The 26,911-nt window shown below is 42.6% G+C and overlaps 1 protein-coding gene and 1 long non-coding RNA gene across 3 annotated transcripts in view; one reads left to right on the forward strand and one right to left on the reverse strand.

Moving 5' to 3' along the window:
* The window catches only part of TSHR (thyroid stimulating hormone receptor), a 39,818-nt gene extending 14,848 nt beyond the window's left edge, over positions 1 to 24,970 (forward strand). Inside the window, exons 6-8 of the mRNA XM_037395561.1 lie at positions 6,846 to 6,923; positions 13,447 to 13,635; positions 15,222 to 24,970. Of these exons, the coding sequence (XP_037251458.1) occupies positions 6,846 to 6,923; positions 13,447 to 13,635; positions 15,222 to 16,629 (1,675 nt within the window). The 3' untranslated portion in view covers positions 16,630 to 24,970. The remainder of the gene's footprint in view (positions 1 to 6,845; positions 6,924 to 13,446; positions 13,636 to 15,221) is intronic.
* Positions 206 to 26,042, reverse strand: LOC119151533. 2 transcript variants are annotated; one of them, XR_005105453.1, is made up of 7 exons: positions 25,755 to 26,042; positions 25,216 to 25,349; positions 24,967 to 25,084; positions 9,214 to 9,371; positions 7,736 to 8,059; positions 7,391 to 7,612; positions 206 to 4,903 (listed from the first exon to the last, which is right to left on the reverse strand). It is a non-coding gene; the product is annotated as an uncharacterized LOC119151533 (long non-coding RNA). The 2 variants fall into 2 exon arrangements; XR_005105452.1 differs by lacking the exon at positions 206 to 4,903 and having other exon boundaries at positions 6,939 to 7,612.
* Positions 26,043 to 26,911: the final 869 nt, after the last annotated feature.

Here is a 26,911-nt window from a genome sequence, read left to right on the forward strand (position 1 = left end):
GCTTGGAGATTTGTTGTTTCTAGCAGCAGTATTACGTTAATGCAGAAGGCAAATACTGCGTTTTCTGTATTCTGACATTTCTAATTTGAATTCCAATTTATCTACCACTGTACAGTGAAGGAAGGACCTGTTTTCCTCCAGGTCTGATCCAAGGTCCTTTGGACTTGATGAAACTAGGAGCAAAAAGAAACTAAGAGCAAAAGAGTGAAGGAAAGACATTTTAATGGACTTTGAATGGTGCCCTCAAGGAGGAAAACAAGTAAAAAAAAAGGAAAACAACCAAAAATAGTAATTAGTTTTCGACAAATCATCCAAAGACTCCATCTTCCATCCATAAATCAGAAGATGCTTTGGGAATCTCGGAGGCCACGTTCCACCATGCAGTGTGCTTTTCTACCACTCTGCAGTGTTAAAAAACCCGGTGTAATTCAAGGAGGTGAAAACAGTCAATGCAGATACAGGTGTGGAACCATGCACAAATGGTTTCCATTATCATACTGAATAATGGCACTACCTAATAAATCTTCTCATCCAACAAGAATCTGGGTTTAATAGCAAACCACGGTATCGCTGGACGTGTTTTGTAAAGGCAGGGAAGTAAAGAACCAGGAATGAAGGGCCGAATGATGCTTTTACTGAACAGCATTCATCTAAAACTTGAATCCCTCGTTATAACACATGACTAAGGTCCATGAACTGCATCACTCCTGCAGACTTCTCAAAATGGTGCTCCTGCACCAATGTTTATTTCTGTAAGGAAACTGGTGAGGGAAGAAGATTTTTTTCAAAAAACATATTCCAGTGAATGGCAAAATATATTTGTGCTGAGCTTTTACAGAGCTGTCTAAACCACTGAAATGGCAAGTGTGCAATCTCAAAATCTAATTTCAAAAATAAACTCCACAAGAATATATTTACTTTGGTATACGCTCTCAGGGATCACTTATAATGCTTGGCTTAGCTCAGTCAAGATAAACAGTGGTGTAGAAAAGCCATATGATGAATCCTTAATACTGCTCATTTACCACTGCATCTCTTTTGGCTGTTATCCCTTTCTATAACCTTCATTTCCTAATCCAACAGGATGCATAGATATATTAACAGTACATGTCCAGCGCCCGTTTAACACTATAGCGGTGATACTGAAATGTGTGGCCAACATTATTTTTCTCCTTGCTTGTTAAGCTCTGCTGCCTTATTTTAAAATCAGAAGCTGAAAGCAAGCAAGCAGATACTATGAAATAGTACGTGATTCCATAAGCCAGTGAGGTATTCCAACCGGGAGCTTCAGTAACGTAACTAACTTGGGTTTTCACTAAGCGATCCTTTGGAAGAAAATTTTGCCAAACCTCCCGTTTGCCCTCATCTGGCTGTTCATTCTCATTCCATCGCTCCCTGTGCTGATAAAATTGGTTGTGGGACTGCAGTAAAACCTGATCAGTGAAATAATCCAGTTTAAAAAAAACACCGAGAAAGGTGTATCCAGCTACAGTATGGGGGATGGCACGAGTGACCGTGGGCTACGGAAGAAGAGAAATACAGAACTTTTACACTGAAAAAAGAAAGGTATGTGAAACTATGTGTTTGTTAGCTGAAGTAGCTGGTCAGCAGTTTTCATTCGTATTCTTTACCCCCAGAAGAAAATATACTTTTGGTAAAAATATTTTGTAAAAATATCTTCAGGCCTTTTAGCATCTTTCAGTTTTTCATCTCAGTTGAAGATTTTGAATATTTTAAGTATTCAGGATTTTGTTCTTCTTTTGCCATCACATGCTTTTCACGTTTGCTCTGCATCTCCGAAATGGTGTCCCTCAAGAGCTCCCAGAATGCTCTCAATAATTTAGCTTTGATACTTTTGTTTATTTTTAAGGAAGTTTTCTCATCTATATGTATTTGTCCTTTTTTGGAGACTATAGCTGTAGTGTACCCTTTGGTTTATTTGGTCCTACAGAGTTGCTGAATATCAGTAGCTGGTGGTTGCTCTTTTAAACAGACTTTAGACCGTCACATTTTAAAACGTGTGCCACAAGCTCAGATCAAAAGTTGCTTTTCCTCATGCAGATTCTCTAATCTGTTGCTTTATGAAGCATGCGCTGATAACGTCTGAATACTCGCTCTCTGCCATGCCCTGACATGACACTGTCTGGTGTTACACAGCAGCTGAAGGGCCCTGTTGCTGTTCTGTGACCTCAGAAGATCCTGCTCAGCAGACTGCAGTCAGGTTGTTTTCTGCTGGGCTGTGACTTAGTGCAGTATTTTTCCCACTTACCCCCCAGTCTTGAGTCCATAGATTCTGTTTTAGTCACTGGCATAGTTAAGATCGCTGATCTGATTTGATGCGGGGGGGGGGGAAGGCAAGCCAAAAAAAGCAAGCCGCCTTTTACTTCTAGCACTATGAAACCATCAGTGTATCCTACTCCTGATCCAGCATTTAATATCCCAGATTCCCCGCATACTTTGCACGGTGGTATTCATGCCTACCTTCCACCAGCTTTACAAAATTACTAGTATTCTAGTGTCCCCACTGGGGATAGATATTCCACTTCACCCGTGGGATTTCTAAGACTTCCAACACGTGTTGTGCTTTTCTTTACTGCAGTGCATTTAAATGACATCCTCTGTCATTCCACTATCAGCAGCAACAGGATTAAGGACACTCTCAGAAGGAGCTATATTGGCCGTACATAAGATTTTTCAAATTTTTATTTACTGAAGTCTTCTTTCCATTTAAAAGAGGTACCTATCAAAATAAAAGGGCTTAAACAACTGAAATCAATTAGCATCAGGAAATTGTGCATTCTGATGGGCCTGACTCATCTATGTGAAAACTGGCAGCCACCCCTGCAGCCCCTCCTTGGTAACGCATTGTTATTAACTTCCCAAAAGCCTCTAGCTGGCTGTTTCTACTCAGAAGTTAGAAGATTTTTATTGCATGTGTAAACTATTATATTTCAGTTTTATCACTCACTATGGTGCTCAAATATCAGGGGAAAATATTTTAAAATTGGACAAGCGACTACCTGGTTGTATAACAATGTCTAGTTACTAAAGCAGACAGGTTTTATTAGGTCAGGCAGGTGTTTCTGTCCTTCAAAACTACAGCCTAGGTGTTGAAATCTGGAATTAATTCTTATCTCTTGCTCTGGTTTTAATTTTTGTATTAGTTTTGCAGACAAAATCACAAGGAAATTTGCAAACTGAAGCAAAAGCTCACAACAGAAGCGACTAGGTTGTCATTTACAGAGTGTGAAAGTCAGTTCTCAGAAAACACAAATGTCAGGTGATATTAGGATGCCATATATTTCTAAAGAAAGAGAGGTTATTTCAAATAACAAGAGCTGAGAGGATGCATTAAGCTATTTTCCTCAGTAAGAAACAAGGCTTTGGGCATGGGTGATGTCCAATGAATAACAGTCCAGAAGTGTCACCCTGGCCCGGCTCCCTAAGACTTTGTGTTGTGTAACCCAGCCAAAGTGCATTTACTTTTCATTTCTCACTATGGTGATCAATATAAGCTTATATCCAGTGAATGTTACGGGAAATTTGCCAATGACTTCACCTGGGGCAGGATTAGAATCTTTACTTGTTATTTTTTTTCCCCCCACAGCAAGAAATAACTGCTCCGGCTTTATTATTTTTACAGCTAACCCCAGTTCAGCTATCTGAACTTGAAAGACTCTTCCAGCCCAGAGATAAAATAGCGGCCTTCTGCACTTTTCTGGATCAATTCCATTATCTCCACAGCCACCATCTCAAATGGTGGTTTTCTTCCAGAACTTAAAACTGGCAAAGGTTTGACCTTTGCATTTTTGCCACCAACTGGCACGATGGGCACAGCTCACAGCAATTGCATGGACACCCTCTGAAATGTGTGGTGACAACCTTGCTGTTGTATTTTTTTTTGCCTTCGTAACTACATCACAAGCTGGCTTTAACATATTTGTAATAGTTATAGTACCAAACATCCCCCTCTGCTTGAGGTATTACTGCCTGCATTAGTAGTATCAGATTCTTTCTCCTTTCATTTCATTTAATTTCTTTCATAAGTCTGGTCTGGGCATCTTATCATTTCTGTGCCAACTGAAATGTCATGAAGTTTCTATTTTTAAGATAATTTTGTTGAAATTCTGAGCAACGTCACCTGGCTTCACTTGGGCAATATTGTTGGTCTTCTATTTCTCACTTTTGCTGCTGATCTCGTCATTTGGAATTTTCTCTGCCTTCATCTGTCCTGTGAAACATGACCTCCCTAAGGCAGTCTGCGGCCCTTGCAAAGTTTCCGTCCTTTAGCTGGACCGAGGACCACGTCGTCTTCTCTTGAGCAATGCTTTATGGTCATCATCTGCAATCATCTTCTTTTTCTTCGTTCTTGCATGACAAGACCTCCACCAGCCATGTGCCCTTGTTGGTGAAATGTCCAGCAATCCTGACACTTGCAGTTGTTGGGTCTGGGTCACCCACTGTGGTCATACCTATGTCGCTACAAGCTCTTGTTCCTGCTTCTGCTGGCCCTGAGCTACCGGTGATGTTGCAGGCTGTGGACCTTTTTGATGCTCCTGGAAAGCAGCCTCATGCTTTTATCTGTGGTTTGCTACTGGAGCCATTAGACTTTACCTTTTCTACTGTATAGAAAATGGATAAAATTTATAAATAGGATAGTCACAGGTGCTATGAGTCTCTTCTGCCTAGGCACCATGGTCCTTCAGGGCCTTTACAGCGTTGATCACTCTGCCATCATCTCATCAATGGGATCATACGTTCCCCTCGACAACTTTCCTTGGCAATTTTCCGTGTTCCCTCCTTAACGGGTTACGCTGCATTTCTGGCCCGAAGCTCAGTCCTGCAGCTGTACCATCCCCTTTGCTGCCGTGGTTCAAACTTCTCTCTGAGGTCCTTTCTCATCCTAGGACAGAAACAAAATGCTTTGACTGTTTTGTCTTAGGTAGGGCCCCTCAGCCACGGGGCACTTGGCATCTGGCCAGGAAGTAGATATCCCTCCACCCTCCCCCAGGGACTACTATATTTGGAAAATGAGTCACAAGGCTTCAATTTCCATCTAGATTAAGTTAAAAAGCATGACTAGGTTTGATGCCTGCAAGCTGTTTCTCTTGTAAACAGTGTGACAGAAGTGACTGAACTCAGTAAAAACACCACCTAGGGTTTAATTGCTGGCTTAGGGCAAGAATTACCAGTAGTATCCGTGTGTATGTAGTATACACATGCACATATATATGTATGTATGTATTGCAACTTAATCTTTAGCCTTTTTTCATAACTCAGCTAATTCAGCACATCCCTGCCTGTGTGTTCAGGAGATGTAGCTGCTTGTACCTGCAGTCCTCCTCCCTCCTGCCCAGGAGGAACCACCTCGTCAAGGAAATTAATGTGCCTGGTGTGTTTTGGGAAGTAGTTTATAGCTGGACAATTCTTCCAAAACCACATTTTTAATCTATTTCAAATATACCAAACTAATACACACCAGCTGGCACCCTATGCATAAAATTAATGCTTATTCTTCTGTTTCATCACATTCTGTGTATATGTGCTCTTTGCAGAATGATGTAAAATATGCTCGGTGCCGTATGTCTGTGACTGGCAGAAGAGCAGGATGCCTGTGCTTCTGCTGCTCCAGCAAGATTTTTTAATTTATGCTTTCTCAGTACACCTGCAACTGTAGAAATATTGTAGTCAATTATTTCTCCCAAGTCTTTCTACAAAAAACATAAATTCTATCAGCCCACTGAGAACAAAAGTCTCAGACAGAAATGCGTAGCCTCTGTAAAGCAATTTGGAACTTGACTGAATTACCTGCAATAATAATCCGTGTATTTATAAGTTTCCCAAATGACAGTTTTGGACCACGGTAAACAGGAATCCAGCTAAAATATAATGATAATAATAATTTTAAAAAATCAAGATTAATTCTAGGTCAGTCACTTTTAACTCTAAAAACACAGAACTGAATTTAACATTGATTGTTCCACTTGGGTTATGTTCATTTTTTGAGCACTCAGTAGTAGTCTCGCTTTGCCTGGCTTTAATCATGCACCTTTAACTCAACTCTGTACATTCCCGGCTTCCTGAATCCCCACTTTCTTAGTCAGTTTGCAGAGTGATGGGAATTAATATTGGTCCTTGCTTACATCGATCATGTAATGACAGGAGAAATTTGCAGCATTCTGTATTTCAGGAAAGTGTTGGCTACTCAGGAAACTGTTTCCACAAGACTTTAGATTCTTAATTTTTTTTTTACATTAAGTTTTATGTTATTTTTTCCTTCAGATTTATCATCCTTCTCCCTCTCTTGCTCTTCTTAGAACAAAACCTCATTCTTAACTGTTGACATGTACATGGGAGCCTCCACTTGGCTATGGAGATTTTAAAGCGTTCAAAATTTATCAAGCTCAGAACAAGGAGGGAATTATTTTCACGTTTGTTCATGATGTGTTCCTGGAAGTATCATGTAAATCCCCATAACCTAAGTCTGATGAAGCCCAACCAATCTATTTCACCTCATCCTCACACATATTTACCTGCAGATACAGTGTGTATGCATGTGTCTCTATGTGTATGACAGAGAGAGAAAAAGGATATGGAGCAAAGATAATTTATTTTGCTAATCTGTTTGTTCAGGAATTTAATTTATTTTCAAAATGGTAAGCCTGTATTTTGTTTCTTGGGTACAGAGAAAATGAAGTAACGGATTATGGTTCAATATGTTGTTGGGATGGGATGGCGCTTATACAATACTGCTTTTGTGAAGCTATTTAGGCAGGTAAACTGAAGATCTTCTTTAGCCTATGCATAACTATTGCCAGATCACTGTGTTCTGTTTGCTTCTGCAGCTACCTGCACAAGAACAAGTACCTGGAAGTTATCAACGATGATGCATTTCTGGGAGTGTACAGTGGACCAACTCTACTGTAAGTAGAAAGGAGAAAATGAAGTACCGAAAACTTTAGAAATCATACTGGTTCAGGTTGCACTTTATTTCCAACCGTTATTAGCAGCAGAGCAGGAAATGGCATGTTTACAAAAAGAGTATCAGCAACAAATCCGTGCTTTAGGGAATAAATTTAAGAAATGCTTGCATCTTGCATTAGAAATCCTGTTCCTACCAGTTTTTCTTCTGAAAGATTTTGTACTGCAGTCTGCCTTACGACTCTACAATTGTAGCACAAACTAAGGACTCTAGTAGCACACACACAAAAGAAACTGAATCAGAGGTGAAAGAATAACTTTAGACAGAATGAAGTTATTTCTGGTGCTCTTATCTTCTTTCTCATTTAATTCGCCTTCCAGTTGGATTTTACAGTCCTTGAAAGAACTGTTCACTAAAATTAGGAATCGCAATACAGAATGAAACAAAAAACTTTAAGAAGTTTAAGACCTTCAAGAAGAATCATCCTCCCTCACTCGAATCATGTAGCACATCATGTAGCGCATAGGACCGATGGTGGGGTGAAGTGCTGAAAGCGGGATCCCCTCCTCCACTGCAAAACCAGACGCTCACTCCATGTAAGAATCAGTTTTACTTTCTGCTCTCCTGGGAAACAGCCAACTTCTATCAGGAAACCGGTGCAGTGTTCACAGAAGGAATCCTAGCAGCTAGCTGTAATAACAAAAAGGTGCAGAAGACACTATTTTTCTCCCGGAATCTTTCCAACTCCAGCAAACCAGGCTGGCTACCAGTGACACAACAATCTACAGCAGAAGCCGAGTTGGTTTTACCCACTTGATGCGAAGAAGAGTTGTGTCCCTGCCGTGCAAAGCTGCAGCAGACCTTTGATGGTGAGGTCACCGGCAAGTCCCTGGTCCTCTCTGTCCCCCTGCATCCCAAGTCAGATGCATTTCAGAGCCTGGGTGTGAACAGCAGCCTGTCTTCTGCTTCAGGCAGCTAAATGACTTTGTCTGGTGGGGTGAAAAGGAAGATCTGGCTGAGGACCCACCTCTCAGGGTCACATTGCTCCTCCATAAGGTCCACTGGAGTTATTAGCAGAGTTCTTGGGAGCGGGGTCTGAGACCAGTTCTGGGGAGTATCAGGTTTTCCCTTCACCGGCTGGAGGGGAGAGAGAAGCACAGACCATTCCTGCAGTCACACTTCTGAAGCAGAAACCTTGAAAAATTGGCAGTGGAGCAAGCAGCAGCCCATAATAATCAGTTATTCCAACAGAAAATCATGCCAAACCACTCCTGTCACACTGGGGTGACATTTTGTCCATTTTCTAAAGTCATCCTCGATTTTTCCAGTGGCACCTGAAGCATCACCAGAAAGATGGAGATGGGAAGCAGCAGCACAGCCACCCACACAAGGACACGCAGGCCAGCTCTTCCTCCCCTTCACTCACTGCTTTCGGTCCCCTTCCCTCCGCAAAAACCTGCTGCAGGACTGCATAGGTCAGTAGGGATAATGTCATGTCACAACCTTCTTGCCTGAAGCCTGGCAGCTCTGGCTGCCAGCCGTGGGCAATCCCACCCCCTGCTTCTCTCCAGAGGGTCTCCAGAGGGAGGAAGGCAGTCCAGTCCTCTTCACTTGCGGTTGCAAAGTCCTCGGGATGCAGGTGTTAATGAGAATAAGTAAAGGCAGTAACACCCTGCACTTGTCCCTCAAGATGCTGTCAAGGACTAATGAGCCCATTTTTTTTATCTTCTTATCACTAAATCACCTGGAGGATAAACTTCAGTTGTGCCATGAGGGGCCAGATCCTGAGACTGCAGTGAAAGGCAGTGAGTGTTTTCTGACCATGTCTTAAAAGTTGTATGTTCTAGATAAGAAAAGCACAGCCAAGGCCCTGGGTCCATGATCAGGAGGAGAACCAGCCATCTAGGCAGAGTGAAAAAGACTGTTCTGGAAGCAGAAGGCAAGAGATCAGGAGGGAAACCTGAAAAAACTCACCGAGGGGCTGTTAAACCTCCTGCTCAGGGAGCCTTTGTGGTGGCTGTTGCTCCTTTTCCTCCCTGGTAGTGGGGTCACCTTCACTTCCCTGCTTCTGCTTTGAGCAGGGCTCGGGCCACCCACCCCTGCACTAAGATGGTCCTTGCTGGAGAACCACGACAGAAGCTGTGTCGGTGCTGAGCAAGCCTTTTTTATTAGTATTTGGCTAACAAAGCCTTTTTCTTAATATTGCACGTGGCACCAGAGAAGCCCTTTCTCATTTTTTTCCTGGCCAGAAAGAACACTACAGAAAAAAGTTACAGTTGATGTAACTTTACCTGGGCACCGTGTTTCCATGATGATACTACTTTGTCACAATAAATGCATGGCCCCAAAACACGGTGCAGCCTCCTGTTACGCCTGGGGTCTCGTAGGGCTCACTGCACATCTTCCCTCTGAAGGCTACAGGTGGCGCGATGGGTTGAAAAGCTCCTTCCTAGGGATGGCAGAAGACAGAAGACTTGGATTTTAAGTCTAAGGGAGGTGAGAGCAGGCAGCAGCACAGATTTTGACTCTTAGAGTTACAGTGGGTATTCAAAGCAGCAGTGTTGTTATGCTACACAGGTCAACAAGTAATGACACACTGCAAAGGGCTGTGGGGTATCATATTTTTTTTGCCTACTAATTTGCTCTACTAACGTTGCCAGCGAGCTCACCCTGCAAGGGGTAGCTCTGAGGTGTTTGAGCTACGTGTAACCTCTTGTTTCAGGGGCTACTGTTTAATTCCGAGGGTGCGCATACGTAACTGTAAAGAATTTCCTTCTCACTCCATTTTTAAGTCAGGTATGTCTTGATTTTGTCAAATAACTTGAAATTTTTCTAATCTTCTATAATTACCGTGCTAGCCCTGCTGCTATTGATTCTCAGTCTCAGGATGTGTTATACACCTGCAGTCTAAACAAGCAGTTATCCACCTCCCATTAGAATGGGACACCTCCGTGGCTAACAACCGTCCTGCCAGCATTTATATTTAAAGAGGGATGTGGTACTATAGCGGCACTACAAAGACAGATACTGCTTCTCAAAGGCAGAAGGCATAAAATGGCAGGGAAACAACAGAAAGTCTGTAGTGATTAAAAAAGTCTGAGTATTTCACACCATGATCCTTTGATTTGCTAGTCCTGAGCTAAAGATCTTAGGAAGGTGTCGTGGTTTAACCCTGGCTGCAGCTCAGCTCCACGCAGCTGCTTGCTCACCTCGTGCCCAGTGGGATGGGGGAGAGAACTGGAAGGCTGAAAGGGAGAAAACTCATGGGTGGAGATGAAGACAGTTCAATAATGAAAAAAGGACAGAAAATAAAAACAACAAGGTGGGGGGGCAGGGAGGGACACAAAACAAACCCAAGAAGAACAAGTGATGCAAGAAAAAAATTGTTTACCTTCAACCGAGTGATGCCCAGCCAGCCCCTGAGCAACAGCAGCTCCTGCAAACTTCCATCCAGCTTTTATTGCTGAGCGCAGTGTCATAGTGTGGGACACCCCTGGGCTCAGCGGGGGCGGCTGTCCCGGCTGTGCCCCCTCCCAGCTCCTGGTGCCCCCCAGCCTGCTCGCCGGTGGGGAGGGGGGAGGGGCAGAGCAGCCCCTGGCGCTGTGTCACCCTGCTCAGCAGGCACCGCAGCACCCCGGGGACCAGCACTGATGCACAAATCCTAAACACACCTTTTCTCATTTTTAAGTCTCTTGCCTCACATTCTTACGTGCCCCAAAACCCCTCTCATAAGAATAATCATTCCCCATCACCTGCTTTACGACATGCACGGCACCGGTAGTGTACCGCTGCTTCCAGTCCTAGGCTTTCCCAAGAGAGAAATCCTTATCTACTCCTTATCACTTTATATATGAACAACCTGATACTTGTAATCATCCTTGCTGCAGCTTTCTGTGCTCTTATTATAAACTGCATAGAGGATTTATAGAACTGCATAGACCATTTCAGACGCAGTCATATTAGATTGACAAAGCGAAGTTTTTCTGTTCTCTTTTCCATTTCTTTCCTAAAAAATCTTACCATTCTATTTCCCCTCAACATTATTAAGTAGCACTGACCTGACATTTGCAGAGATGACTCCAAGATCTTCCCAGCGTGCCAAGTAAATTAAACCCCACTGTCATCCACACAGTTAAGACGCCTTATTCCTAAATACGCTTTACAATCACCCGTATTGAATCACGTCACTTATTTTACCGCGCAGTCACTCAGAATTGCAGGATCATTCTGCTTCTTTAGACAATCAGCGTTAGCTTTCACTACCTCGTATATTATTTTGTGTCAGAGACACACTTTGTTGCAGCTACTGTCATTCTCTTACCCTGAGTATTTCAGTAGTAGCAGTGCTAGCCTAGCCTCTGCCGCCACGGTGGGGTATGTTCAGATACCGGTTCATTTTCCAGTCCTCCTCTAGCATGAAACTTATCACCTCTCCCCAGGCTTTTCCCCCACTCTTTTATGTTTTTTTCATTAATCCAGGAAAGCCATCCTCCTCGCCACATAACGGATTAACTACCTCAACAGCCCTTGATATCTCATTTTGTCAAGGCTCTTCAGAAATCCCAATTCATTCTACAAACAGGATCATCTTTCTCCACATGTTTGTGCCAGAACACCTTCAAAGAACTCCCAACAATTTGCGAGGTGTCACTGCCCTTCCACAAAGCCTTTCACACAGCATTTAACCATCTTCCCTTCCTGCAGGTAGCTGCCACCACCATGAGGACTTGATGGAGACCCATGGGGGTTGCTGAAAGGCCAGCCTTGTCTTGGTAAGATCTAGTCCAAGATCTAGTTTACCAAGATGTTTTGCTTCAGAAGGAGAGCTCTATACAATGAGGAAACTGGTGGGGAAAAAAAAAAAAAAGGAGAAGGCCACTGATTAAGGGACTGGAGCACCTGTCATAGCAGAATCGGCTGAGAGAGTTGGCAATTTTAGTCTGGAGAAGAGTCAAAGGAACCTTCGCAACGTGTATAAATACTTGATGGGCAGGGATGGGGACAGGGAACTGGGAAGATGGAGCCAGGGTCTCCTCAGGTGTCCAGTGACAGGAGAAGAGGCAAAAGGCACAAACTGAAATACAGGAAAGTCCAATTCAACAAAAGAAAAAACTTCTGTACTGTGAGGGTGGTCGACTGTTGGAACATGTTGCCTAGAGAGGCTGTGGAGTCTCCAACCTTGGAGATACCGGGAAGTCAACAGGACACAGCTTGGAGCAACCTGCTCCGGGTGACACTATGCAGAGCAGTGAGGTCAAACTGGATGATCTGGAAGCTCAACCATTCTGTGACTCTTCAAAGGATAAAGTGATAGCAGGCAACATTCAGTCTCTTCTAAGAGCCAATTCAGGGGCTTGGTAGAAACACACGCTACCTATCAAAAAGGACTCCAGAAGAACAAAAAAGAAGTTTATGTGGTTTAAGTCAACTACTTGTGACATATTCAAATATGTACGATAGCAAGGAAGCTATTAGAAGTAAAAAAACCCTCCTACAGAAAGGGGAAACAATTTCTAACTCAATTTAAAAACAAATACAAGCAAATCAAAAGAAAGAAGAAAAAAAAAAAAAAGGCAGAGCAAACCCAAGTGTTTTAGAAGGAGTTTGTTTAAAGCATAAAATTAGCAGTAATCTTTCAGGTGCAAGAAACCAGCCGGTGGGTGAGACTTCTAAGAGGAATAAGAACAGCACTCAGAAAATAATGCATAGAAAAAAGCAGAATTATTTATTATTAGGGTGTTCATGATGAAAGCACTCAAACAACGTTCCTACACTAGAACCTTTTTTTACAGGTTTACTTCTTTACAGACTCTTAATTCTGAGAAAACATCTTGACTTCAAGTGTTGGTAGGAGAGGTTTTGGGACAGAGCAAAAAACGAGTGTGAAGCAGCGGCGAGACCAGCTGACATTCCCCCGGCGGTTCGGAAGGAAGCACCTGCCCCAACGGCGCAAGGCATCTGCTGAGCTGGACTCAGCACCACAGAAACCGAATGCGGCAAACATAATGCTGAGTTTTCTAAGAATTTCAGGATGGAACGGAAGATTTTCATTTCAGTTTATGAAGAACGTTGTTTTAGTAATTACAATCCTTTCTACTGAAGTATCCCAACAGGTTAAAAGGAGTCTGTAAAGGTCTAAAGGAAAATAGCTCTCTTCCAATGGAAGATGTGATTTATTTAAAGACTTTTTAAAACTTTGGTTTTGCGCATGCATTTGTATCTGGTTGGCTTTAAAGGTGTAATGTTAAAAGTCCTGCTACTTCTTTACCACCCATATTCTGCACTATGAGCCATTAAAGACAAACTTTAAAACACAGGGAAAATCACAGGCAGAATTCATATCCTACTTGGATTTGAATGGTATCAGATCCTAGCAAGGCAGTATGAAATCCCGACCTCCTCTGGATTTTATTTTTGCCGTAGAACTGTAGGAAACTCCTAAATTACTGTGAGAATCTGAAAAATAATCTGATCCAGCCAGTGGACAGATATCCTGATGTTTCTCTTTTTCTTCCTTTACCTAGGGATGTCTCCAGGACAGCCGTCGCTAACCTTCCAGCCAAAGGACTGGAAAGCCTTAAAGAACTAATGGCCAAAAATACATGGACTTTAAAGAAATTACCAGCTGTAAAGATATTTCTTCAGCTAATGCGTGCTGACCTATCATACCCAAGTCACTGCTGTGCTTTCAAGAGCTGGAAAAAAGCCAGCGGGTGAGTTTCACTAACTTCCATTCAATTTTGAAGTATGTAAGTGAAGACAATGTTACAGTATTAATCTAAAATTACATCTATTGGCACTTCTGTGGCCATTTTTCCTAGGTATAGAGGACATCCTTTGAAACAGAGATTTGCAGTTTCAAACTGACAGAAGACAGACATTTTCATGTAATAATTTGTAGGACCTTTTGCAACTGCTGCTCCTTTAGTTGAGCCCAGAATTAAAGGGAAAAAAAAGAAAAGGCTAACGTGCCATAACACAGACCGTGGTGTAGGAAAGCCTGGAAAAAGACATTTTGGAGGGGTTATAACCTCATGTCTTGTATGTTTTCTAACTGAAAAGCTCAGAATAAATGACTCTGTAATAACCTTGCAGACAGATTATTTCAAATTCAGTTTCAGCAGGATTTCCAGCCTTCCATCAGAACAGGTGCGGATAGCTTTTGGAAAGAAAAAAAAAAACATTTCTAGATGTTCTGATGCAACAAAGCGACTCATCTTCTGTCCCAGAGGGAAGGGGGATGACTTACTGGGATTAGCAGCAGAATTGTACCGCAGAATGCAAATCCACTGTAAATTTCTCCAAAGTTTAATAAAGTTTAGAGAATTCCTATCCAGGCCAGCCCCTGATTTAGAAAGACAGCTCCCGTCTTCAGTATTGCAGTATTTGTATATTTCAATACACACAGTATATTGAAAATATGCTATGCTAAGTATATGAATTATTCGATAATAAACTCACAAAGCAATAGCATTCACAATTACGACGACTGGAAAGGTGAGGACAGAAATAAAACAGAGGAGTGGAAAGATTTAAAGTCCTGGACAGGAAGAATGTGCAGAAAAAACCCAGCACAGTCTAATGACTGAAAGAAACAAGTATTTGCAAGTTCATTAGTAGAGATGAAATTTCTCAGATGGAATTGTATGCCATCTCAGACTGTTAGCAACCTCAAATTCTACGGAGCTGGAAATGAGAAGTGCTAAAGGTTATGTGACAGTGGGTTGCAGCGATCAAAAAATGCGATGACAAATTGCAATTTTTTCCCTAGTAAAAAATACGAACAATTTTTGACTACAAATACAGGTGAATCACACCATGAGGTACAGCGACCCAACCACTATACTGCTTGTTAGCTGTAAAGCACCGACAGAAAATGCACAGATCAGAAATTAAAATGATGGAAGCTCTGGGAGAAAATTATTTGTGAGCAAAAATGAAAAGGAAATTAACACTGTGTGCATTATTTAAGAGGTACATAAACAGCAGATAAAAGTCTTGTTACCTAGTAAGAATGTAGATCCCAAGAAGGAAAAGGGATTATGGATGCTGAACTAGCCAAATTACTACTGGGGACAGCTGACAGCAACAGAGAAAGGAAAAATATAGTTTAAAAAAAAGCTCTGAGATGCTCAAGCGAACCGTTTGCTCTGTGTTCTATGAACAGAAGGATACCCCAGCACATTTTTCTAGCTGTTTTCATTCACTGCGGTTCGCTGTTGAAGTGTTCCCTTCGTTTACTCGCTGCACTCCAGTCGCACTGTAAATGCCAGTGGTGATTTCCCCCTCTCTCTTTCAGAATCCTGGAGTACCTGATGTGTAACCAGAGTGGCAGCCACAGCTTTCATAAGAGATCAGTCAAAGCTCTCAGAGGTCCATTTTACAAAGATCACGCAGAAGAATACACAGACCACACCGACAGCATCTATGACAAAAACACCAAGTTCACAAATTTTCATGACAATTCCCATTATTACATTTTTTTGGAAGAGCACGGCGAAGGCGATCTTGGGTTTGGCCAAGAGCTCAAGAACCCTCAGATAGAAGACGTCCAGACCTTTGACAGTCATTATGACTATCCTCTCTGTGGAGGCAACGAAGATGTAATATGCACTCCAGAGCCTGACGAGTTTAATCCCTGTGAGGATATAATGGGATACCAGTTTCTGAGGATTGTGGTGTGGTTCGTGAACCTGCTGGCCATCTTAGGTAACATTTTTGTCCTTTTCATCCTTCTCACCAGCCATTACAAACTGACAGTGCCACGCTTTCTGATGTGTAACTTAGCCTTTGCCGATTTTTGCATGGGGTTGTACCTCCTCCTGATCGCTTCAGTGGATCTTTACACCAGGTCGGAGTACTACAACCACGCTATCGAGTGGCAGACCGGGCCTGGCTGCAACACAGCTGGCTTTTTCACCGTCTTTGCTAGCGAGCTTTCCATCTACACCCTGACTGTCATCACCCTGGAGCGCTGGTACGCCATCACTTTCGCCATGCGCCCCGATCGAAAGATTCGCCTCCGGCACGCCTTGGTGATCATGCTGGGGGGGTGGCTCTCCTGCTTTCTTCTTGCCCTTTTGCCACTGGTTGGCGTCAGCAGCTATAGCAAAGTCAGCATCTGCTTGCCCATGGACACTGAAACACCCGTGGCTGAAGCCTACGTTGTCTTCGTTTTAATATGTAACATTATTGCTTTTGTCATCATTTGTGCCTGCTACGTAAAAATCTACGTAACAGTGCGAAACCCTCAGTACAAGTCAGGGGACAAAGACACCAAGATTGCCAAGCGGATGGCTGTGTTGATTTTCACCGACTTTCTGTGCATGGCTCCCATCTCTTTCCACGCTCTATCTGCCATCATGAACAAACCACTGATAACTGTCACCAATTCCAAGATCCTGCTGGTACTCTTCTACCCCCTCAATTCTTGTGCCAACCCCTTTCTTTATGCTATTTTCACCAAAGCTTTCCGAAGGGATGTGTTCATCCTGCTAAGCAAGTTCGGTATATGCGAGCACCAGGCTCAAGTCTACAGAGGTCAGACAATCTCAGCCAAAACCAGCAGTGGCTCTTACGGGCAGAGAATCAGCCGAGGGATAGGACAGATTCTCACCAGCATTCAAGACCCAGTCAACGATTACCTTCCTGCTGTGACAACGCAGAACCAAATTCTCATGGAAGAATGCAAGCAAACTGAGCTATAACGCCCCAAAGTATCGCAGCCACAGTCTGCCCAAGAGCTGGTTGTGCATATAGTGAGTCAAGTCAGAAGATAACACTCGCCATAGCCTTCTTCCCTAGCCTACCCTTTGCGATGTCTGGAAGTACCTTCAGAGTGGTCTTCTTTAGACAAGTCACTCATTCGAACCTCTTGTCTCACTCACACTCTTAGCAGCGCAGGTCAGAAGATACCGTTCTGATGGCAATGCTGGAAGTAGATGCAAACACTCTATCTAAACAGGAAAACTAACATATATAAACTCAGCAAATATGACACACACCCTCACCTAAAAAGTTTAAGGAAGGAGGAGACCAAGCGTAAAACTTGGGGGTACCTGTATAACTAAAAAAAGAACATATTTTTTTGTAATTACAACAAGATTTTAAAAAAAATAAAATGAAAGGCTGAAGTTCTCAAATGCCAGCTGCCAAATGAGCCTGTCAAAAGGTTCAACTGGTTTTCTAATGGCAAAAAACTTCTACCAGGCCCTAAAATGGAACAGATTCCTTCTGCTATCCCGACCTAAACACAGCTAGTCTGTTGTTTGCGGTTCTTGGTTTAGTTGGGTGAGGTGGAAAAAGAGGCCTCTCCGTATCGCCTTTAGAGCAGCAAAAGGCAGATGCCCTTGACCTTGCAGCTGTTGATAAGGTTACAGATAAGAAACTTTTACCTGTTTTTTTCAGGGCGTTTGTGTGCTGCAAAAATCCCCTCACTACCACTCTCACTTTTTGATAAACCTGCTTAGGAGATGGATTAGTTTGAATTTGTTTTGAAGACCAGCCTACCCGGTCAAGTTAAGGACGTTTGTATTTTTTTGCCGGCTGATACCTGAGATAGTACTAAAATTTTCTCCCTATTATCCATTCTTTACCTGACACCAGCACAGTTCACTCTGAGTACGTTTTTTTACTTTGAACACGCCGTACCTGCTGCCTTCTCACCACTGCTGCTATCCCCCCTCACCCCTCTCGCAGGGTAGAATGACCTCCCTTTCAGTGCCTGCTACGTTGACCTGCCTCAAATCTACACTTGGACAAAGGGGGTGGCTCGTGCCTTCAGGGTACTTCATGCCCTTCGGTTACAGAACTGAAGGCTCCAACGTGTTTTAAGAACATCCCTCCATCGCGTAGCGAGAGCCGTATTCTGACATCGGTACCGTCCGCAGTACGACTCCATAAACCACACCGTCAGCTTTATCTGTGGCTTAGACACATACTCCCTGCTCTGCGCTTAACGAAATCCAAGCTCAGATACAAGAAACAACCCACAGCTTTTTGCTCCGGTGATGCACTACAGCATCCTTCTGCCACACCTGCTGCTAGACGGGGCCAGACCGAGCCTGAGCCTGGCTGTGCTCGCTTCATCCAGACACCACAGACAAACGCCTGGTGCTCTGCACCTCCCGCAGGCACCGGGACCCGGGGCCGGAGCTGGGCTGCACCGCCTGGCTGGGCAGCACCTGTGGGGCCAGAGTGCCTGGGTTTGACAGCGGGATCAGACCCGTTCTCCAGCTGTAGAGACTAGCTCTGTAGGACCACGACCAAGACTGCAATTGATCATTTTGCTCATCTGTTTGGGGGTAAGGAAGGCTTACCAAGAGAACAGAGAACATGGGGTGAATCCTTGCCATCAGGTAGGTATGCTAAAGTTCATTTTGTAATACCTATACTGGTTTTCATGGAATTATAGTCTTTGAGGAACTATAAATTGAACAGACAACAGTCACATCTTTTATACTGCAGGTTACCAGTATCCAGAAAAACACAATGGTAGAGCCCTCCAAACTGTTAGCTACTACAGCTAGAAATTCCCTGACTGCAAAGGTCATGTACCTTCTCCAATTCAAACCCAATTATTTAATTCCATATTCCTGATTATAAACAAATGGCCGCTTCAGTGAGCGGAAACAAGGGGCAGCAACTCTCATAAAAAATAAAAGATCCCATCATTGTTGATGCCATTACAAATCTACAATGTTGCATTATTGACTAATTTAGCTGCTTCTTTTGGGGAGGGGCATGCTTCCATTTTCGGTTGATTCTCAGCAAACTCTGAAACCTAACTGCCGAAAACCACACAAGTAATAATTGATGACCTCCTCTTCTGTGATCTAGACTCACCCAACGTTAATCAGAAATGTAAAGGTAGCTTCTTACGTGTGCAGACCCATAAAATTTCCTACTCCTGAAACGGCTGTATTCGGAATGCTCTGGCTGTGCCTGAGTCCCCCCTACAAAACATGTTATGCTGAGATGCGTAACATCCCACCCCTGGGTTCTGTCACCCTCCTGACACTGGAATAATCATTAAAGGGAGAAAAAGTTTCCTGAATGCCTTCATTTAGTATCTCAGCAGCAGCTAAGACAATCAAGTTCTAACAGACATTTATGTTACAGACTTCATAGATAGTAGCGTACCAGTGGAAAAGAAAATCCAAGCTTGAATCGTACTCTTTTTCAGAGAGAAAAGGTGAAATCAAAGGTTATTTTAAAACTGCTTTTAAAAGTAATATGGATCACTTATTTTAAACCTCTTTTTCACTTTAAAACAAACCACACTATTTGTTCCATGAAACTACTAGGACATGAGAAAGCTGCAATACGTTGGACTGACTGCAGTATGCTTTTGAATTAATACAGCTGTTTGCTGTTACTAATGGATGACGGATATATTTACCCACCATTGAACTTTTTTATCTCACATCGTTGCATTTTTTTTTTTTTTTTGTCTATTAAACAAAATTCTGTGATATTACCTTTATGAACAAAGTTTTATATTTCTGGTTTATGTCTTGCATATTTCTTCTTGTATTTAACTTGGTAAAAAATATTTTAAAAGCTATTGGAAAGATCCAGGCAATAGACTTTAAATAATTTATTTGCCAGACTTTTTCTTGTAAATGTTTGTATCCTATAGATATCCTCTTCCATTTCTGCTCTTTTTGGTTTTGCATCCAGCCTTATGTAATACTTGCTATTTTAAATCTGTCTCAGCAAGATGTGTTATTTCTGGCGTTCAGTAGGTATCTTCTCTAGATTACTTTAGAAAGAATGGCAAGCATTGGAATAAAACGTTTTGTTTGAAACGGTAAGAGGCTCAGCAAGTTTTTTTCTGAAGTTTTTTAAAGATTTTTTCCTATAAAAGAAGTTAATACTGTTTCTCTTGCATTCAGCTTCACTGCTGTCCTTGGCTGGCCTACAGCCAAGAAGACTGACCACATGACACACAATTTGACAGAGCTCTGAGTTTTTTCGCCACCACTAACTGGGAAAGGGATGCCCTAAGTGGCCATCCTGGACAGCACGGCAGGGATGGAAAGGAACTGAAGAAGTGCTGTTGAGCTCTGGGGTTCCAAAACCATCATTAAATACATCCAAGATCATCAGAAGAATCACCTAACAGCTGTGAGGTCCTCTTCAAAAGACTAAATCTGGAATCTGATCTTTTCTGTTCTCTTTACTAAACCCAGTGGCTATGTGGCAGCCACAGTGACTAAGGATGACTAAGGATTCCATGAGAAAGCACTTACACAGTAAGAAGTTCATGTAGTAGAGAGACTCTACTGCAGAAATTCTCAAACTAACTAAATCAATCTGCCCATATGCAACATGATAGAAGATCCTTCCCTCTCACTAGGTCTTCCCTCCGAGCAAATGTCCTTTGTCCCATTATTTGTCAACATTTATGCTGCCAAACTTTATGTTCAGTAGCTCTCATTATTGAGATCATCACTCATCAGTGAGGGGAAAAAAGTGGTTACCTTTGCTACATGCATCCTTGCATTACCTGGAAAAAAAACACTTGGGGGACAACTCCCACTGCTGAAAACAGCTGAAGTATCAAGTTAACTCTTGACATACCCTCCCTGTCCCCAAAACCTCAGCTGACTTCAGTAACTGCACACCTTGCTACTGCCTGCAACTGTGCTGCCCTCCTACGTGAAGTTTACGGTGCAAGGAAATCTTTTTCTCAGTTGTAGATGTTCACTGGCATCAGCTAGGCCAATTAAGCTTACAGGCAAGAAGAAAATCCAACAGGCCAACAAGTGACAAGGAATAAATAGTTCTTTCTAGAAGGCCTATGCCGTTCAGTATGTGCATAAGGTACCTGGAAAAAGGAGTGAACAGTAAGATAACAGAGTTTGCTGTAGTAGTAAGAGAGTCAGAGCCATAGGAAAAACAGATGCCTATGAAGAACTACAGGAAGACTTCTTAAGACTGAATGACTGGCAAGAGGAATTCAGTGTAGATGAACAAAGTGATACGCATAGTAAAAAAAGATGAGTTGGAATCTTAAGTGATGTACTCTGGGCTGACAACCCCAATTCAGGAATAAGATCTTAGGGGTACAGTAAGTCCATGACAATACTAGCTTATGCCTCCTGGAGAACAAAAAAGCAAATCACATTATATTATTGGGAAAGGAACAGAACCTAAAATCAGTAATTATTATATCACTGTATAAATCTGCACCTCGAATAACGTAGCTCTTATCCGCAACAGAAAAACAATATTAGAGGACTAGAAAGGTTTCAGAGTAGGGCAGCAAGGAGAGTGAAAGGCTCAGAGTTACAGCTAAGGAATGAGTAAAGCAGGACCCCTTGGACTAGAAGAAAGAAGACAAAGCTCGATAGTCATGAGCAGGCAGGAGCAGCCGAGTTCTCGCCAAAAGCTGCTGCGGGTAATAAAGTTTACATGGGTTTATGGAGACACTGAGGATTCATGGAAGAGAAATCTGTGGAAAGATACTAAAACCACAAAAACTGTCTGTCTCGGGATGCTTCTGAACTGCAAATGTATGGCAGATGGGGAGTGTCTCATACGTGCTTGCCTATCCCATTACGCTTCGCGTCGCCACACCTGGTGAGCAGCTATCACAGTCAGGGCTCTGGCACAGATGGATTCTGGTCCGTTCCAGGGCAGCCGCTTCCCTTGTGTTTGAGCAGCTCCCCTATTCAGACTGCAAAGACAGCTTCAACTGCATCTGCCTTCCATAGGCCCGACCGCCAAGCCCAGGTAGATAAAAATAAAAGAAAAAAATCCAGCTGAGTGAAGAAGAGCATACCCCTGTTCACAGCACTACCTCAACTGATTTGACCTCGCAGCTCAAGTGAAAGGGCAGAGGCTAGCAGCCTCCTCTGCAAACCCTGCACAGAAATGGGAAGAGCCAGTGCTGCCATCCCACAGGGCTCTCAATAGCTCTGAGATTTCACACTGGAGAACAGAAAATCCTGTTTCAGGGTGGCAGAGAATGCCGCTGTTTTCTCTATGTAAACATCTGTAATTCTATTTGCATAAGTTGGTGGTAATACATAGACTATGAAAGATTTCTTCGTTCTCAGACACTGTAGAAAAAAGCTGTAAAGTTTAGCTGGAGGCTTAGTTATGAGGATGTGGAACTTTCCCCGAGCAATTTAAAGTGGCTATAGCTGAACCTCTGCTAGTTTCCCCTCTCTCCACCTATAGAGAGATGTGGGGTTTTGACTGAGCAGGCAGCTGTTTTAGATGACACCATCCACAACAGGTCAGCTATAGTCAAAGCAAAGCTATGCTATCCTGGAAGCTGAAAACAGCATAAGTAATAAAAGGTAAATTGCAAATCACTACCATAGCATTTTGGTTTATTAACATAAATGAAATACAATTTCATTTCCTTTCTTGCTGGGTAATTTAAATATTAATGCTCACAGCAGAGTCTTTGGAAAATCTGTACCCAAAAAAAAAAAGGTTTCAAAAGTGAAGTTTGATTTGAGCAGACCTCCTACACTTCTGTGTTAAAATGAAGCAAGCCCTCTTTTCCAGGCTGTCTGTGTAGGCTGATGAGTAATAGCAGCATAATCTGTATTGTTTTCCTAACAGACGCCAGGCATCCTCACTCTAAAACCACTCGGTAATCAAATGGTTTCTGGGTCGCAGTTAAAATTGGACAGAGTGAGGCACAAAATCAGTTGGGTATCATGCCTTTCTGTTATGCACTCTCCTCCTCCTTGGTAGGGAATCCAAAAACATATGACATTATACTGCACCTTGATGGAAGCTTTGTGGGCTAAGGCACAAGGTGCTGAAGGGCCATCATCACGCCCTGGAACAGAAGATGGTTAAGAGGTCTTAGTGACGCACGCCGAGAGATTCTGACAGCATCGTCAACCTTGAATTCACACCGGCTCAATAATATATCTGCATAAAGCTGAAACACTTTTAATCTGTTTAGTCATTTCCATCTGACCCGACTGATTTCTGTGTGACTAGAAATCACGATGTGGAAGGGAGCAAACGGAGGCTCTGTGAGGTCAACAGGCAGAGTGTGTCACCAGCAGAACCCACCGGTCCTAACTTCCTATCCCCATCCCACACCTGCCTCCCCATGCACACACATTATGAATTGCCACAGCACCTGAAATTGCCAGGTACTCGGATCAGGCAGGACACCCATCTGTGGAAATTTCTGATTTTTGTAACCGCCTGTCCTTATTTTCCACCTCAAAAATACTGAGTAACTATTCCACAACATGGGAAAGTCTCATCAACTACAGCACAGGACTTGGGACCTCACTGGGGCCACCCTGAACTTCCAGGAGCTGAACTTCTGCAGGATTAATATGAATCAACTTGAATCTTACCCTACGTTTTAGGTAGGAGTTTTCTGTGCTGTCCTGATTATATGCAGTGCCAAGCCCCGCATGTGTGGTCATCTGAAATAGTATCCTTACGGCACATCTGTGCAATTCAGCTGCAGGTCATAGAGCTTCGTTAATTAGAGGAGGAGGAGCACACTCATTCTGGTTCTCAGCTATTCACTACACAGCTGTGATGAGGAGTCTCCTCCGGGTTCTCATTTTTTCCTCTCTTTTAAGGAATGAAATCTGTTGTGAACACCAACTTCATTCACAACACATATCTAAGAGCTCACTAAACGGTCATTACAAAGCGATTGGAATTGTTACTTGCATCTATACTGCGATACTTTCTAATTTTGCTGCCAAGAGCCCTCCTGTTGCAAACACCGCGACTGGTAACTGGTGGGACAGCCAAACCCACGCCCAGTTCCAGCCGACATGGCAGCGGCTTCTCTTTGCAAAGCAAAGGAAAATGACAGCGCTCTTGTTTGAAGGCAAAGCTGCAACAAACCAAACGCAAGCAGGAACACGGGTTTTCACAAAAACCTGCTCACTGCGGACTCTGAGGCACTGTCTGCGCGTCCACCTGCTCCGAAGGCTGTTTGTGCTGCACGCACAATGCCGGTTTCAGTTTGTACCGAAAAGAATTCCTGAAAGGGTACGTGGATTACTACTGCTGCCTAGAGGGAGCCGTGGAAACAACAGATAATTCTTTTTTAGCCAGCTACAGATTTCCAGTCAAACCCAGCAACGTCAGCGTGAAGCAGCAAGAAGTGTGTTTTGAGGAGGGGCAGTTCGGAGGGGTGGCTGACACGCCGGCAGATGCACCCCTTCCCAGGAAAAGTCCAGGGGGAAAAAAAAAAGTTAGTTTTTTTTATTTCTTATATTTCTCTTTCAACAACTAAGTGCATTTGCACTCTATCAGATTTTTTTTTTAAAGGCTGGCTACCTCTTTTTATCTTTACCCTCTGTGCTCTCTGTTTCCTCCTTCCCGAGTCTTTTCACTTCTGATTTCTCGACTACGGAAGAAACCCTGTGCCCTATTTGATGAAGTACTTCGTATTTTCTACCTACCATTTAAAGTTATTTAGACTACATATACACACACACACATATATATATACACACATATACAGCAACCTTAGGGAGAAAATATAAAGCTGTTTATGAAGATGATTTAGGACAGAAAATTAAACCAAAAGATAGTCTGAATAAACATTAACAGCGACTTGATCTGCTAAAATTAAGAATGGCTCCACTTCCCCTCCCAAAACCAACTTAAGTGAGATATGCAGAAGTGTCTGTGATGTGAATGTATTTCTTCTTTCACTAACAAGTTTTTAATACCAGTATCATCGTCACACTTGCCAAGCCATTTGTCAATTCTCTACGCATACATGGAATTTTACTAGGTGCTGCTTTAAGATTAAAACTACATATTAAAATCAGACAAATTCAGTCCACATGGAACAGTATGTCAGAAATATTCCTCCCAGCACTAACGCTTTGTTAAAAGCTCAAACAAGGTAGGCTCAGAAGGAAAGACCTTCCATCCTGCAAAAATCTGAGTTTTCTGAAAACAAGGCCACCCAAGCCAGAACAAAAGGCAGTCGCAGTATTTATTTGCACAGGGTGAACTCTGTGCCACATCCTTTTCAGAAGTGCTGTACCCCCCAGAAGACCACGTTCCCTGGAATACATCACCTGCTCCATCCGGCCGCCCGCCCGGAGTCAGCCCGCTGTTCCTCGGAGGGGAAACCCTCAGACCCCATCGGGCAGGACACGCCAGCAGCCCTGTCGGGGGGACCTGGCAGCAGGAATCCTGGGAGAAACGAGAATGACCCTTCAGAAAAGTCAGGAAGCCGGGTGGTTTAGGCAGAACAGCCCACCTGCCTTATTTTACTAGTCCGAATCATTTTCTCTGTCCCCAGCTAGGGAAGGGGTTTTCTTTACCTCGGCATCAAATCCCACCAGCTCCGGCACTGGTAAAGCAGCGTCCCAGCTCTCTCAGGATTGAAATGGGTCTTCTGTTCCAGACATCCGAGGGCCTGTCCGCAGCGCACTTCTGTCTGCTTCACTTGGTACCTCTAGCAAAGAAAAATCGTTTGCTACCCTGACAGAATCACCTGCCACACGTTTTTTGTGTTACAAGATTACTTTTTGTTATTTTTACAATTTAACGGTAGTCTTTGTTTTGGATTTGTTATTGAAATGTACCTATCCAAATTAAAACACTTGCTGTTGTCTATTTCAGTAACTTCTTGTTCACAGATCTCAACTAAAAATTAAACCAAAAACTAGAAAATGTAAACCAAATACACCCAGCTATACGTTTTTAGAACAGTTATAACTGAAAGGCATTTAAAAAACGTTAAGTTCACCAATATACATCTTCAGAGAGGGGTTTTTCACCTACAGAAGCAGATGGGCAACTCGGTATCATTGGTAATGCAAAGTGCTATTTTCAATTATTTATTCTCTCTCCATATTACCTCATTATTTCGGATAATCCTCTTCCAGGTCACACAAGGACGTGCACATTTACACTATGTAAAAAGATCTAATGCACAGGCATTTTAAGCAATAATAATCGTGGCAGTCTTCACTCTGAAGAAAAAAATTGTTATAAAAACAATTTTTGGAATGTTATATATTCACAGCGAAGGTCAAAAGTAGTTCAACTGCACTTCATTTGACTGTACTACAGATGTCATTGCTGCGTCTGGAAAGATTAAGAGTGGTTTTGGCATAATCCCATTAGTGGTGGAAAAACTAGTTTGAAAAAAAAAAAAAAAAAAGAGTGACAGTCTGCTCTCACAAATGGCCAGTCTTTAACAGCATTTTACAAACAAAAGTCCAGGTTAGAAAAAAACAAAAACAAAACACAACACAAACCCTAAAGCTCGCAAGAGTTTAGGACAAGTTGTAAGGAATGATGTGTAGTTGAAACTAAATGGGGATATTCTGAAAGCTATGCTAATATCCCAAGTTTCTTATCCTCTCATACCTCCACAATTAAAATAATAAAGCTAGAATAAAAATAATAAAAAAACTGATAGCAAAAAAAATCAGGTATTTTAAAATATATTTGATTTTGCCTAAAAATGTATCCTTTTAATACTTTGCTCATGCACAGCTTGGAAAGCACAATTAACATTCACTATTACAGGGATGAAATCCAGCTTTTTATGTGTTTTAACATGAACTTGCTACTAATTTGTCAGCATTTGCCTTCCCTCCTCTTTTTAGGGTCCTTTTGAAAATACTGTGGCCAGAACAAGAGGCCATTTTTTCCAAGAGTTTTTTTGTTTGGTCAGTGGTTGTTGTTTTTTTTTTCTTATACATTATGCAAGCTCAGACAGCAATGATCTTTTTTGATAAAAGACTGCAATTTCTGACAGTGGTTTACCCAGAATCATCTCCAAATCCTTTTCAAGATGACAAATAAGGCCAAAGTTTATAAAAACCAGTAGTTTTTTTCAGACTTGCTCTGGTGTTGAGGGCTGGAGGGGAAGAAAAGTTTTAGGGGAAAAAAAGGCCTTGTGTGTTCAAAAAAAAACCACCCGCTCCTGAAAGATTCTTGGTTTGCTGTACTTATACACCACTATAGCTAAAAGATTACCTCAAAATCACTGCCTTCCAAAATACC

The sequence above is a fragment of the Falco rusticolus genome, chromosome 7, assembly GCF_015220075.1.
Source record: "Falco rusticolus isolate bFalRus1 chromosome 7, bFalRus1.pri, whole genome shotgun sequence".
In the NCBI taxonomy this organism is placed as follows: domain Eukaryota; kingdom Metazoa; phylum Chordata; class Aves; order Falconiformes; family Falconidae; genus Falco; species Falco rusticolus.